Here is a 15,734-nt window from a genome sequence, read left to right as displayed (position 1 = left end):
CACGCGGTGAGTCCGTGACAACAATTGCCCAAGCTCTGCAGTTTTCTCTGTATATATTACAGTGATTTTTAGCCAGCTAATGAGTATTTACACTTGTAAATACTCATTAGCTGGAGAGAGGTTTCGTGGCATTTGTGCGGTCCGCCAACCCTCGCCTCCACAGTGCTGGAGATCACAGACAAACGTAGCCACCGCCGGCCCGCCATCGCCAGCAAATGACCCCTCTGCCTTTTCTCCCCGTGTGACTTTTTCCACGTCATGTGACCTTGGGAACGCTCCCTCGTTGATACAGAGCTTACGTGAATAACCCGGGAAAGATGCTATATTAAATTAGCTCACACAAACATATGCCAGCTCTAATTCATCAAAGAATGTCACTGTTGGCACATGAACCATAAAATGTCAGCAGAAGCAGGCAGCCTGTTTGTTTGCTTTTGTGTCAGGGAAAACGAAAATGTAGTGAATCATAGAATTTTGATGTTGACGGATATAATTTACAAACCATAATGGCGTGTAACCCCCCCCACCCACCGACACAAAATAATAAATAGCTGGCGTTGTGCAACGTTGCAAGCGGTTTGCTTCATTAATCAGCGGGCACCCCTTTTGAATAGCAAAATGTGCTGCTGAAATAAATCCAAAGTGGCTAAGTATAGGTCTGATTCTGTGAGCGTGACCTTGAAATGCACGTTATGTAAATGCGTCAAAGGCGCAGTCCCTAACAACCGAGACCTCCCCCCTCGCGATACAAAGGGCAGTCAGGGTGAAGTAACAGGCGCAATTGCCGTATCACCAAAATCATCATCGAGTCTTGTTTTCCTATTTGCCGTCCGAAACGGTGGTGGTGGTGATTTCCAAAAAACCATGGAATCTCTACGATCTCCGGGTATGGGGAAGTTGAAGCTTTTAGCGGCTTTGCCCTTGGTCTGTCACAGGAGGATTAATGGTGAGACGCCGCTTTCTTACTTTAGATGTCTCTTCGTAGTCGTAGTAATAATAAGGGGGTCTCGTTTGAGCCAGCATGACGTGGTTGCGTTCTGCCCCGTTTTCGATCCATTAAAAAGTGGTGCGCGGTTCAAAGTACGCCACTCTTGTGCGTGGTGACCGCCTCGGTGTGTTTTTGTGGCGGTCCTATGAAAGGCTTCGTGTGTACGAGGGGTACACCAGCAAGGGTGCACGTGTCATTGGCAAGACCACAATCGTTCTAGTCGTTCTCCAAGGCATTTAAAAAAAATCACATCACCGAGTACGAAGGGCATGTTTACAACATTGTGATGCATTTTACTTAAATGTCAACTTCCCGGTCACGGTGACGTCTAATGAAGGTATACGTCAGAAGTATGTGTTAGTCTAGTCTTGATGAGTATGCGTTCATAAGAACAAGCTCGCTCAGGAGTTGATATACATTGATAACACTATGTAACATAATTTTTGTTCCTGGGTACTAAGTGTTATTTTTTAATTGCGTATGCCTTAAAAGTATCGAAAATGCCTATTATTCCCCACAAACGTTGCTTTTGTGACCAGGACTTTATGTGAACGTTTGACACAAATGCAAACATTTTCTCATTGAAAATAGGTCAATTTCAAAGTATCACTGTCTTGCTCACAAAAGCAAAGTTTGTTGGGGAATCATAGCCATTTTCTGGTCTTTTGAGGCATAAGCAATTAGGAAATAACACTTACTACCCAGGGACAACATTTTTTTTCTGTTACACAGTGTAATTATCGTCATTAGCCTTGATCGATCTCGTGCTGGATGAAGGCTCCCCCAAGCTGTCACAATCTCACAACACTGGCAATGGAGGAATTTCTCAAAAAATTACAAATGAACACTCGTTTTAGAAATATCATAATTCCTACACCGATTCCCCTGTCATCAGTACTGGTGGCTGGCAAGGAAAAACATGTGGACCTACAAACTGAGATGTCTATTGACCAGAGGGCAAAGCATCGTCGTGTTTTCTAAGATCACGTTTCGTGTGTATTTGGGAGTAGATTGTGGCCGTATCACGTGTTAGCACACGATTTTGGACTTACTGATATTTAGACATCCGTGTAAAGGAGCATTGTTGCTCATCGGATTCCTCCAGTATAAATAAATATTCTGATTCTGACAAATATATTTGAAGTCATTACTCATAATCAACGTTTTTGGTTTAGAGCGCGTTATTTATAAATGTGTCGTAACCCTCCACCACCCGACACGGCCAATCAGCAAAAAAGTGTCACGTTGACAAAAGACAAATAGTTCACTACTTTAGCCCAACGGTGTGTTGAAGCGTGAAACCACAACATTTACAATTTTTGAGTACGACGTTTCGCTGGTAATTGCATCCAGCATCATCGGGCAATTTGCCAGAATGGTGAGGCTCTGCTCTTGCTCCCGGTGGAGGGTTACGACACATTTATAAATAACGTGATCTAACCCAAAAACGTTGATTATGAATAATATTGGTCGCGAAAGCCTACACGTGTTAAACTGAAGTCATCACGTCGTTCTGTCGCGAGAGGACATGAGAACGTTTTTAGATGGACTAGTGATGTTGGTTTCGGTATTGTCAGTTCCAGACCCCGAACAATCCCCACTTCTTATGAGCACAGTACAGTTAGGTGTGTATGTGTCATCAAACCCACCTTTAAACCGCGGGGAGGTTAATAATTGATCTTCTTAGAACAGTTCCTGTGTGTTATCAGAGCCGTACATGTTGCCTGCCTTCAAAGTGTTTGATGAATACGGCGATCGCAACCTCTGCGGTTGTTCCTGCTAGGAGACCGCTACGCTCCATGTACTCATTTAAAAACGTGCTGCATGAGTGACGTTGCCGAAATTGAACCGTGAGAATATTGGTTTTATTGACCGATGCAGTTGTAAGCAACTCCAACTGTCCTGTGGAGTAGTTGGGGAAGAAAATATATTGATGTTAAATGCCAACGGACTTCTGATGTAAAGTTTGGTGAACGGAGAATTGGAAAACCTCAACCGAAAGAATTGGCGACTTAGCTTTGGATTATTTTGATGTGCAGTCGTCGTACACTTAACTCTTACTTGAACAGTTTTTTTTTTACTTGCGGCCCATGGGCCACTTTGGGCCCAAGGAGGCTCTAGCAGTGGCCTGCTGAGCTGTGGCCCACCAAGATGTACGAATCGCCGAGACCTAGAGAGATTGAGGTGGTGAGATGAACAAGAGAGCTGTAAACGAGAGGTGCGGGTTCGTACCCTCGTCTAAAGACGCGATGATGGCACAACGCCATGTGGCGTCATAACATTTGATGTCACGTCACCCGCCAGCAACACGTGAATTTTATTTTGTGGCCCACCAGAAAATGCCATTTTTATATAACATACACCACAGCATTTGTTGTTTTCAGTTGAATTTTCATCAAGATTGAGATCGTACCACGCGTCGTTTGGTACGATTTCCGTCATTTCTCTCCAAGCGCCCGGTAAGTTTCAGTTCTTGAAGAGTCTGCCAGCGCGTGGAGCGGCAACGTCCGACGTTTCGCTCCATGTGCCGCGAGCGAAACGTCGCCCGTTGTACCGAGCAACACGGCACAACGGCGAAATCGACACCGTGGTTTTCGTCGAGTATTAAGTGTTGTAGGAGCATAGCCCGAGGTGTGTGTGTGCGCGTGCAACTGTCGCCTAAATTATCGCCATATGCGCCTACATGGTGTATATAAAGCTGTCTGCACTGTGTGTTTCATTGGACGGAGAAGTGGTCTTGGCAACAGCTGATATTGAATGTCTTTTGCGTTCCAGAAAATACTGCAACTCCTGCCCGAGAGAATCCAGAATAAATGGCAGTTTCACAGCATAGGTAAATATACGGCGTTCCGGGGCACCAACTCTTGCGGTGGCGTGAACGCGTTTAAAGGTGCAGGCGAGGCATTTAAAAACTCAGGGGTGGGGTGGGGTGGGGGGGATGGCAACGGGGGGCGCGGAGGGGGGGTTGTCCGGCGTGGACGACACGACACAGCCAATGTGAAGCAAGGTTTAAAATAAATCATAGACGCTAAATAGAGCGAGTAACGGTGCGCTCTGTTTTTGTCTGTCTTGTGCGTTCTGCTCGGGCTCTCGCCTCCCATCGCCTGTGCATATGATGGAACGGTTGTGACGCCAGCAAATTAATTCGGCTAATTCTGGCTTTTTAGCCCAGCCCCCCTTCCCCACTCGGTATCTGGAGCTCGCAAATCCCATCAGCCGGTGTGTGTGTGTGTAATGAGCGATCGTTACGAACGTGTGGAATACTGCACTCGCGCCGCCATGGGAATGTCGAATTTCCCCCACTGCCTCAGGGCTGTGAACGGGGAGATGAGCAACACCCCAATGCGCATTTGAGAAAGAAGTCTATGACATTTTTATGAAAGTCATTTATAATTGGAGGGGGGGGGGGGGCAAAGCATTTCGCCAGGGTGGCTAAGACCCCTCGAGCTTCCTCCTCCCCCACCCTCACCCAATGCTATGGGGGTTGTCGTGTCGACTCACCCTTTGATCCCTTATCTCACCGGGACGTCTGCAAAGCCCCGCAAGGAATCCCGAATATGTGTGTATGTTTTAATCCGATTTAAAGCTGCTAATGTGATTTAATGCCGGAGTCGCAACGCCTCCTCGGAGTCGCAACGCCTCCTCGGAGTCCGAACTGGAAACACATTTCTGTACGCTGACCTTACCGCGCCCTTGATCTGGTGCAGGGTTAAAAATGTTTAAGCGGCTGCTAACGGCTTGGAGTAATTAGTCAAAAGGGAAACTGAAGAGCAGTGCAGATTTGATGACGCGCGAGCACGGCGTTGCTCTCTGATGCGTTTTCGGGCCGTACCACGCTGCGCGGTACTGCAGCGATGTCTGGACGTTTCACTTCGTGGGCTGGGACCTTCCTCGGGAACTGAATACTGCTGATGAGTGGTCACGTCATGCCAAGCGACAAGCGGCGCGACCAGCAATCGCATCGGAGAGCCAGCACGAGCAGCAGGGTGGCGCGGTGATAGCGTGTACAGTTGGTAACCACCGGGGCCTCGCAGCAAGAAGGCCCTGGGTTCGACTCCCAACTGAGGCACCTTTCTGTGTGGAGTGCGTACATTCTCTGCATAGGTTTCCTCCGTTCTCTCCAGTTTTTTTTTCCTATAGGTAAAATAATAACATAAACGGTGTAACTGGTAGGTGCCAAAACATCCAAATGCTGACAAAGTCACCTGCAAATGATTCAAATGGGATCGCACACACAGCAACATTGCCCCCTACTGCAAAGATTTGGCAAGGTCTTCCTGAGACTCATTGAGGCTTCGCTGGGTAAACAAGCATTGACAATGGATAATCAAACAATAAATACCACTACAATGAAAAACTACTCGGTAGTTTCACAAGCACACACACTATTGCTACAGATTTGGTTGGAAAGGTTAATTTAGATATACACATCGCGTTCAAATATTCATAACGTCTAACAGCACAGCAATGTGTTATCTGAACAATATGACCAACAACGACAAAAAAGGAAAGTGTTAGATCTTGCGACCGTCAATTGTGTGCATGTGAGAAAGTGCTCACAATTGGACAATTTCACAGCCATGTATTGTTACTATGTCACTTGCTGAGTTATCGAGTACAGATTTCAAATTGACAAAATACGTTGTGGTTTAAGCACAAATGATAAGTGGTGTTTTAAGAAATATTTTAATCGTTCCGGATGTGTACATTTAACAGTTTTTATTTCTATTAAAATTTTCTCCTGCTTCCCATTTTGTGTAATTTCTCTCCTTTTGCCGACAGGGTTAATCTTAAAGAAGCTACTGCACACCGGAAATTCCATCAAGGTATTGCAATACATACAGCAGCACAGCATCAGCAATCCCTGCATGCTTTGCATCGCAGTGATGACATGGCTATCGTTTCATTGTAATGCATGGACGTTGTTAAAAATTCGCTCACCCTTTTTGTTCAACGTTACAATAATTTTTTTCAATTATAATTTTTGTAAACTAGCGGTCCCGGGTGGCTATAGCGGTCACGCAAACCGACGTCATGCACATGATACCACGAATCAAAGACGTCCTTTCTTACATTTGCGATTTGATGCATGTACCCTGAGCTTAAGAATGAATGTGATTTGACGAATTGATGCATTGCTACACCCCTCCAATAGATCAGAGCTCTTTTATAATGGCGATTGCCTTGGGCAATGTTAATTTTGATTGGCAACTCATTTTCATAAAATTAACGAGGTTGGACAAATCATACTTACGAATGGATTCTGTAACACTTTCCAACATGTTTGTTCTTTGGGATATGTATTTAGCAGTCATCAAACTGACAAGGAGTAATTGTCAGGAGAAAAAGCATTTGAATATTCTTAAAATGTCCTTTTCTGTTCTGGGTTTGAGTCACCAAGTGATCAATTTGGGCCAATTTTATATGGGATATGTTCCTAATGTGACAGCTACATTTTTACAGTAAGGTTTAATTTACATTGGATACTTATTACAAATACTATCGTGATCCCATGCTACGGACGAGGCAAACAGAGGGACAAGTCAAACGGAGGGACAGACAGACGGACAGAGATAAATCGATAAATGCTTTCAATCTTCGTTGGAAAGCACAATACAATTTTTTTTTAAACAAACACGACTTTGTAATGACGCAATATCTGGCCGTTCCTGTAGGGATATTTCTTGTCATTGTTTTCAAGTCAATGAAAATATTTGCTTCTAATAATTCCAAACAATGCAAAGGCAATTGTGCTGTTTAATGTTTTACTTAACCCGTGGGGTATTGTGCCTGGGAAGAGCGATTTAGAGAAAGAATTTGGGTTTAATTCAAGGCTACATTCCAACCTTTCACTCCCTTGACACATTCCACTCAGTTGGTGTAGATATACCGTGATCTTGCTTCATAAGTTCAACGAACGTTAAATCAAAGCTCGAACGCTACACTCGATTTAACAAAAAAAGTAGTCTCCTTCGGCTGGATTGTATTCCGTAGTTAAGAATATATATATTTTTATGATGATGTCCACTTCTAAAAATATTCTTTCGAACAAATCTATAGAACACTAATTATTTAATAAATACGTAATATTTTAATACATTTTTAAACATATATGTTGTTTCGTTGTAATTTACTACTGAATAATAATGAGCAGGCTTGGGGGCAGGAGGCATCGGGGGGAAGCGATGATGGCTGGTGGTCGAGACTAACGATTGCAGAAGGGAGGCCATGCGCCTGAGCTGTCTCCCGCCGTGGAGATGGAGCGATGGAATCCACTCATGCGCAAGAGTTGCGATGCAGTTTTTGCATCGCAAGGACCAGCAGTGGATAGACCCCCCTCCCCCATGGCCGACGAGAATGGCTGAGAACGGTAGCTCGTGCGTAGTGACTTTTTTTGATTGTGTTTAGTTTGTTGTCCTTCCGCCGCACCTCCGATTAGCACGGTTGGCTCTGTGCGGCGCGAAAGAACTTCAGTTCGACTTGGGGCAGAGGTGTAATGACTACGGTGAATGCAGCGACCTCTCTGAATATACCCGACGTGATTCCTGCGACTGATGTCCAATCGGCGGCAGTACATACGCTGCAAATTTATTTTACAGTTTTTCAATTCTGATTCAAGGGCTTCTGAGAGAATGAGTGAACACTCTACAACATAGCAGCACGAGTGCGAAGAGGCATGCATGTCGAGCAGTTTGAATGATTTGATTTCAAATGGCACCGTGTACACTGATAGGCTTCCAATCTCACCTTGAACAAGTTATTGCTTTTTACAGGTATTATAATAAATGGAAAGTCCGTGTGTTTTTTTTGTTACGATTGAGAAAGGATTTGGTAGATAAGCAAGCTGTGCGCTGTGGATGGGGACGTGTGGAGCACTGCTGCAATTTCATTTTTGAAGTATGATGTTTCCGGCAATCATTCATCATACAAAGCTTGGATTTCCCTCGACCGTTACTGCTTATACATTGTACCAGTGCTGGAGTCGTAGCTTGTGTCTGCTGCTATTTGTTTTTTTTTTACTTTTTAATTTACAAAATATCCGGCCCCAGCTCACAGTGACAAGCGATATCCAAACGAGTCCGGGTAACACCGACCAACCCATACTGACCAGAGTGATGAAGTAAGGTCAAACAACTCCTCCCCGTGCCCGACACCGCATGGGGAGGCCTTCTCTGGTTTTTCCCTCCGCATTTAGAAACGCGCGTTTGGAGTATTTGACTGCTATACATTTCCCACATGATACGCCGCATCGGTGAGCTATCGTGTGTGGCCAGGTCGCTTCGGAAAAAGAGCTTTATTGCTCAGTGGGCCTTACCAGGTAAAATAAAAAAAATATTCTTTATTTATGTTGCTGATTTGGGGTTGTTTGAACATACTTCACGCTGGTCAGTGTGGGGTGTTGAAGGGTACTGCCCGGTTCAGATATCACTCACCGCTAATATTAGCACTGGCTGGGGATGCAACTCGGGTAGAAGGGTTCATATCGCAGCGTTTAACTACTATATGCCACCACTCCACCCCATTATATTAAATATTCTAAGCATTCTCATAGAACATTTTAGAGTGGACAATTGCCCAATGCTCCTGGCCCGAGTGAGAGCAGTTACACATCACTGCTCAGGTCATAGATTCGAGGACGTTAGGTCAACAGTTTTCGCATGTGGAGAATACGACGATGATGATGATGATCTCAAGCCCAGTTACGAAGGACCGCTCATCCGCACCTCCGATTAGCACGGTTGGCTACGTACGGTACGAAAGAAATTCAACGAACATACATACATACTTAAACCCAGCATTGGGAACAATACGGCATTGCCACACAACAGTCTTCTCCCCGAGCTCTGACGACTTTGCGAGCAGATATGTAGAGCAAACCACTTGCTCATTCTCGCAGCTCAAATATTCAGCATGCATCGGTAGTTGCCTTAAAGATCGGACCCATTGAAGACTATCGGGCAGAGGCCAAGGTATTGTTTGTTTTTGTATATAATGCCACTCTTGACACGTTGTCCTCTTCATTACGGCTGACCTAATCCAAAGTGCTTAATGACGACCCAGGAATGCAATGTCACGTATTCTGCCTATTGTTTGTTTCCTTTTAGTAAAACGGTCCAGGGTCACGGAGGGCCAGGTCGTGTCATGGCTGATGCCTCGTTTGCTGACAGCAATGCCATTTGTGTGTCATTCTTTGTCATGAAGGCGAAACCCTCCAGTGCACGTAGAGATTAAACAAAGGGTGCATGTATACATGCATTATTTTGGTGCAATAAACCAAGTCGGCTCGCAGGAGATGTTGTACCCTTGTGGTCGTAATCCATCAGTTCCTAAACAGGCCTGAATGTTTATTCACGAGGAGAGTTGAATATAAATATGCAATCATAATGTGTAGCCCTTTGTCAGTCCACTGTTGGATGGAGACCTCCGTATATTTTTTTCTGTTGTGCGGTTCGTTTGACCATACTTCACCACGCCGGTCGGTGGGAGATTGGTGAAGGCGGGGAAGGCGCAAGGACTGGTTCGGATATCGCTCGCTAGAAACTTTAAACCCGGCAGGGGAATCAAGCTCAGGTCGCCGGCTTCGTAACCCATTGCGCCGACCACTGCGCCACCACTCCCTCCGAGATTTGTTTAAATTCCTTAAACCGGTTGTGGCAATGAAGACTGTTGTGCACGTTCTGGTGTACAGTATTCTCAATCAAACTGGCTATCCTGTAGGGCCCACCCATGTAGTCGTTGGCCGTCAGCCAGCAGCAGAAAAGACAGGGATTTGTGCAAAGAAACACAGCAGTAAATTAACGCTGCGCACTAATCAGAGTAACGTACCGCCTTAAAATATATTGGTGGTTTCAGACGTAACAGCGCACGCTCGGGATTATATGAAGGCTATTTTTCATGCACGCGGTAAAATAATTCAGTTGTGGCCACCCGTGGGTTGTTGATGGATGTGGTGGCCACCAGCACATTGAGGCAGCAGCCCATTTCACACCCTGGGCTCAACGTGTGTTAACACTCGTACTGGGAAAGTGAATATGCATCGTTATCTGCTGTATCCCAAAAAACTCAATGTATTTGTACACACTCTGTAATGTCACTTGCTTCAACAATGCCCACATCTTAAGGGTTTCTAAAAAAAAAAATCCTCTAGGAAGTATCCAAATGTCCCAATTCAGGAGGCTGCAAAAAATAAAAGTCTTGAGCAAGGCTTTGCCTGCTTCTTCTTCAAGATTACTTATCCTTTTCCTCCATCGGGGGCGCGACCGTTTCCTTCACCCGATATTTCTTTCCTGTGGGCTCGCCACTTCTGTCTCTGCCCGCCGCTGCGTCTTTCAACGGCGACAGCTTCCGTCCGGTCCGGTGTTTGACGTTTTGACATCCACTCAAATCATGGGTAGTCCTCTTCTCCTAGCACAGGGGTGGCCAAGCTGTCACGGACCAAGAGCCAAAAGTTCCCGTGAGTTCTGTAAAGAGCCAGGTGGATATGTATAAGTGTATATATATATAGACAGTTTTCGGCACAGCACAGGAGGCATTCATGCGTCTTTGCTGCCGTAATAGTACGTTCTACGGTTATGCCCCCTTCGATAGAAGCCGCATGTGGTGGATGAAAGAGTCGCATGCAGCTTTGGAGATGCCGGTTGGCCACCGCTGGCCTCGCGCATTCCGGCGGTTCCCTCCTTCGCCCGATGCTTTGCAACCGGTCACCGTTCTTGCTGTGGTCACTTGTCTATGACATCGCCTTGAGCTGACTCGGTGGCCTTCTTCATTCTGTGTCTGTGTTTATTCTTCCCAGGAACTTCCTTGTTTTGTTGCACGCTTTTTTTTAATTGAAAGAATACTTCTAGAAGGTTTCTATTTTCAGGCTTTTTGTGGACCAAGGGAGGAATATTCAAGAAACGTTTGTAATGTCTCCTTGAGGCTGCTTGTGGTCAGGACAAAGTGACTTTGCCATATTCCGGATTTCTGAGATGAACAAATTAATAACAGATGCTCCTTTGGCTTTAATTCTGGTAGAAAGCAATGGAATGTTTTTACAGTTACATATTTTGAACTATATATCTTAATATATAAAAGGCAAAGTTGTGCTTGTGTGTGTCTGTTCAAAATGTTTAGCGTATTTCCCGACATGCAACAAACTTGAAATTTGCCATGTGGGTACTTTCCAGACTGTACACCATGCAAAAATTATAAAAATACACTTTTTTGGGGGGGGGGGGGGGTGGGTAGTTCAGTGATGCATATATTTTTTGCACGGCAAGTGAGCTGTGACGTCAAATCTGTCACGTGACCCGCGCATGTGGAAGCGTAACGCATTGTTGTGTCGTGGTTAGCGCGCTGCGCTACGAACCCGGCCACCCGTGTTCGATTCCCGCTCACGGCCACCGCCGGTGACGATTATTTGAACCGGTCCTAGGTCGACTCAGCCTCAAACGAGTAAGTCGTGTGGTGTGTCAACATCGCCCCTGGGGAGACAAAGGCAGCCCGGTCGTGGTGAATCCAAGCCCCGGGCAAAGCCGGGTAGTAAAGCTAGTATCTTAATAAAAATGAAACTTGTTTGGAATAAAAAAAAATCTGCTTAATAATCAGTAATAATTATAATATATTTATCCAGACCACACAAATCTTAGCAGTAACAACTTGTGGCCTATCAACAGCTGGGCATAATTAGTTTTCTGGGTGTAATAATAATATTGTTTTGAGTTTTGATCTTAGAACAAGTCATCATTTTGCTTCAATATTTTTAAAAAAATGTATTACCCCCCTTACCCCCCCCCCGAAGAATTATCTGCAGTCAATTTGCTTCATGTCCTATTATTTGGCTGTCATGGCGCATTGTTAGATCAACAGGACTTTTGTTTTCACTGTTAGCCCAGGAATGTCTTGACATACGCTAGTATTTTGTTTGACATTCTTGCCTGTTTTTACAGCACTTCGCCAAACTTGAATACACACGGAAGAGTTTTCTGTTCAGTAGAGCGCCGTTTAAAGCTCTAAGGTGATTTGGCACTTGTGAGGCCAAACCGCAATGAGAGTTTATGTTTTCTCCCCGATAAATACGTGTAGCGTGTATGCTGCTGCAGCTACGCAACTATACATTTAGAACTATAACTATGCTTATTTTATATCAGGTGAGGCCCACTGAGCTCTATATCGCTTTTTTCAGACGTGTCCTGGCCACAAATGATAGCTCAACAAAGTGGAAATTTATCAGAGCCAAATACTCGAAATGCGTGTTTCTCAATGTGGGGGAAAAAGCCAGAGAACCTGGAAAAAAATCCACGTGACCACGTTGAGAACTTGCAAACTCCAAATATACAGCAGGGGTCGGGGTCAGGGTCGAACCCACGACCTGTATACCAGGCGAGGTAGTTAATATCTCGCCACCGTGGGGCCCTTTCACAATATTTCAATAACAGATGCTCCTTTGGCTTTGGGTGCAGTTGTGTTCGGCATGGACAAGCCACTGCAGCCCCCGAGTGCGGTGATTTTTGTCGTGTTGATGGTGCAGCACTGAGTGTGCTTTGCAGAGGCGAAGGCAATTCAAACATTTATTGACCATTCCAACGTCGTGACCCTCGGCGTGAAAGCGTGTCTCACGCCAAGTTTGACGACCCCTTGTTTATTTTAAAACTCGCCATTCCCAGCTTCGTTGACTTAAAGAGAAACCCCTTCCTCGAGTCGCGTAGAAAGTTTTGGAATTTGAATTAGCAAACACATTTTACAACCGCTCACGAATCACTGGGGGATTACATCTCTTGACTTACGTTTCCCCCCCCCCCCCGCGCGGCGGTGACCGATTTTAGAATGGTATTTTTACTCTTGAAAATGTCCACTCTTGGCTTTGTGTTATTTGCTTGCCTGGGTGGAACCATCATTGGTAGTTCATGCAAACTGAGAAACTCGAGTGAGTTCTGTGATTGGTAGTCTTGGGGAAAGGAGATATACATTTTAAACCCTGTGTATTTATGAATGACAGTTAATTCAATTCTACAAATACTCAAAGACCTGACTTTAGTAAGCTCTGCAGCACAGTATCAATAAACCCCAGCAAACGGTAAGACTCGTGCCAAAAAACTGATCACTTTAGCGAGGAGCGCTATTTCCATTATTTACAGCCTCGTTCCTTTTCGCCCATTTTTCATTGCATTCTTCTGCAACAATCAATAACAGTGAACCCGACGAGTGTTCTGAAGATGCATGTGGCGAGACCACTGTTATTCAAATTCCATGCGAGATGGAGCACCATGGCACACGCTTTCTGAAAGCTAGGGTTTTTGAAGATACGCCCCAAAGACAACATGTGCGTGTGGTATGCGCGGCGCCTCTGGTTCTGGCTTCCGGGGTCAGTTGCGGTGGCAGACACGAGCAGCTGGTTGTCGTCAGATTTCAATCGCAATATCTCGGCCATGAATATGATTTAGGTTCAATCGGCCGAGTTTTGCCGCACTCTTTGTACACCGTTAGGCTTTTCCCCTCCGTGTTAGTTATCATTCATCGTGCTCATGGGTCGTATCTCTCGGCTGACGTTTCTCTTTCTCCTTCGGGCACATCGGCGTGCCCGCTTTTCGTGATCAATTTCAGCTGTCTAAAAGTTCTCCGTCTCATTCGTACTTTTCTTATTTCTTTTTGACCTTGATCTGCCTTTGTGCAGGCAGTAGTGCAGTGGTGACACCTGTGTCTCTCAGTAAAAATATCCTGGGTTCGATTCCCGATGCGTGCACCTTTCTGTGTGGCATTTGTATGTTTTCCCCGTGGACTGCATGGGTGTACTCTGGTTTCTTCCCATAGCTAAAACAACATCCCCGATGCTGTTAAATGACTCGCATTATTACTTGCAAATGACTCAATGGGAATCGTACATTGCAACATCGCCCCCCTTACCGCGAGAACCTTCCCCGTCGTGTCAACTTTCGCGCCGGCCGGGAGGTCAAACCGGCGATCGCTGGACCCGCGAGTGCAGCATGCCAACTTGTTACACCGCGTCGGCCGTCTCGCCGAACCTCAACTGGGCGCTCGGTTGCCGCCGCTCGCCCCGACGGTCTGCGCGGGAAAACCGATCGCGCGACAAGGGTGACCGCTGTCCCTCTGCGCGTGTGTGTCCCCGCCGAACAGCTCCGTCGAGAGGGCGTTCGACTCTTCCTGCTGTGGATGCAGGCGCTGCAGCACAACTGCTCGGACGAGCTGCTGCTCATGTACGCGTGCCTCATTCCGGGCTTCCCCTTGCCCGCTGGCGAGCAGGGCGGCCGCTCGCTCGACAGCCTCATCAACCCCTGCCTGGCGACGGCAGAAGGTGCTGCTTCTCTTCTTTCCGCAAGCCTGCTCTGGCCGCTCTCGCCTGCTTTCCTAGGTAGCCGCTGCACTGTAAGACACTGGGTACAGTCGTCGCGGTTTTGTGCGAGGCTACGGGCGGGCGGCCACGAGCATTTGTTTTGCTCCTTCCCTCCCCCACCTCCACGTTGCTTTTATTTTGTCACCAATGAATCTGTTTTGCCGCTTAATGATGATGATAATTGTAATAATAATCTTATTTATATCATGAAGCGCCTTTCATCAAAGATCTCAAAGCGCTGTACAAGACACGGCACGATGCTCGACGTGTCAGTGGCTCGCTGAACGAACAACTGAGGAGTGGAAAAAATAATAATAAACTAATTTCCAAAAGCCATTTTGCGAAAATATATAATGGTGTATTAGTACGTTTTAAGGCTCCGACATCCCTCTTCAGAGTTCAATGCTTGTATGTATGTTTGTTGAAGTAAATTAATTTGCGCCCATCGTTACATTTCCGTATTTTGCTCTCCTTGTACTTAATGTAACAAGCTCAGGAGAGCCTCCTCGCCTATAAATATTTTATTTCTCCTTAATTTGTTGCCACAATAATTAGGGAGTGTTTCATGTTTAAATCTGCACAGCTTAACTGTCAAGCCGTAGGGTGGCAGAGTGGCAGGGCGTCTCAGTGGTGCAACACCAGTGCCTCACTCAAAGAAGGGTCTGAGTACAATGCCTGACTCAGGCAACTCTCTATGCGAAGTTGGTATGTTATCCACCTATTGTGCACGAGTTTCCTCCGGGGTTCTTCAGCTTCCCCCCCATCGTCAAAAAACAAACAAACCATACAATATCACTGGCATTGGCCATACACCCTAATGCTGACAAATTATCTGCAAATTACTCAAATGAGATCACACAACAGCAGCAGCAACACCCCCCCCCCCCGACTGCGAAAACTTAGCAAGGCCCCTCCCGAGGCTTTCCTGGCTAAACAAGCCTACTCATAAAACAATAACGGCAATAGTCACAATGGGGGCGGGGGGGGGGGGAAGTTATAAAACAGTAACAGGTTGACGTTGACCCCATGGCATCATACTTCTCTGCTGTTCAGGGCCGGTGTGTGCAGAGGAGATCACTCCTCTGGTGTCTCCGCAGTCCAATGAGCAGATACCGGAGGACCTCACCTGTTACCTGCTGGAAGTGATGCTGAAATACATGGTAATCCAGGTGGAGTATTTTTGTTTACTAACTCACACTAACAAAACCTCAGTGGGTGGGATCCCTTGTTGTGGATGGAGTTTTTTTTTTTGATATACATGAAAATTAAACATTTAATGAATTTACGATGCAATATAATTTGGATTTTTATAGCGTCCTTATGCCTTTGTTGCTAGAAGGGAAAGTGCGAGGAGGTGGGAGTAGAGTGAGACGAGAGAGGAGAGGTGGGGGAGAGTGCGGGGAGGTGGAAGAGTGA

At 45.9% G+C, this 15,734-nt stretch overlaps 1 protein-coding gene across 10 annotated transcripts in view; it reads left to right on the top strand.

Moving 5' to 3' along the window:
- The window catches only part of LOC133347308 (ral GTPase-activating protein subunit alpha-1-like), a 136,278-nt gene that overhangs the window by 27,999 nt on the left and 92,545 nt on the right, over nucleotides 1–15,734 (top strand). For 5 of the 10 annotated variants that reach the window (XM_061559458.1, XM_061559459.1, XM_061559465.1 and 2 more), the window contains 4 exons: nucleotides 3,764–3,821; nucleotides 5,771–5,814; nucleotides 14,102–14,336; nucleotides 15,372–15,487. In XM_061559458.1, the coding sequence (XP_061415442.1) occupies nucleotides 3,764–3,821; nucleotides 5,771–5,814; nucleotides 14,102–14,336; nucleotides 15,372–15,487 (453 nt within the window). The remainder of the gene's footprint in view (nucleotides 1–3,763; nucleotides 3,822–5,770; nucleotides 5,815–14,101; nucleotides 14,337–15,371; nucleotides 15,488–15,734) is intronic. The other 5 variants (XM_061559467.1, XM_061559463.1, XM_061559466.1 and 2 more) reach the window with 3 other exon arrangements.

This window comes from Lethenteron reissneri, chromosome 25, assembly GCF_015708825.2.
Source record: "Lethenteron reissneri isolate LAM-NWPU_2019-01 chromosome 25, ASM1570882v1, whole genome shotgun sequence".
In the NCBI taxonomy this organism is placed as follows: Eukaryota; Metazoa; Chordata; class Hyperoartia; order Petromyzontiformes; family Petromyzontidae; genus Lethenteron; species Lethenteron reissneri.
The sequence above is the reverse complement of the archived record's forward strand: the minus strand, read 5'-3'. Positions and strand labels throughout refer to the sequence as shown.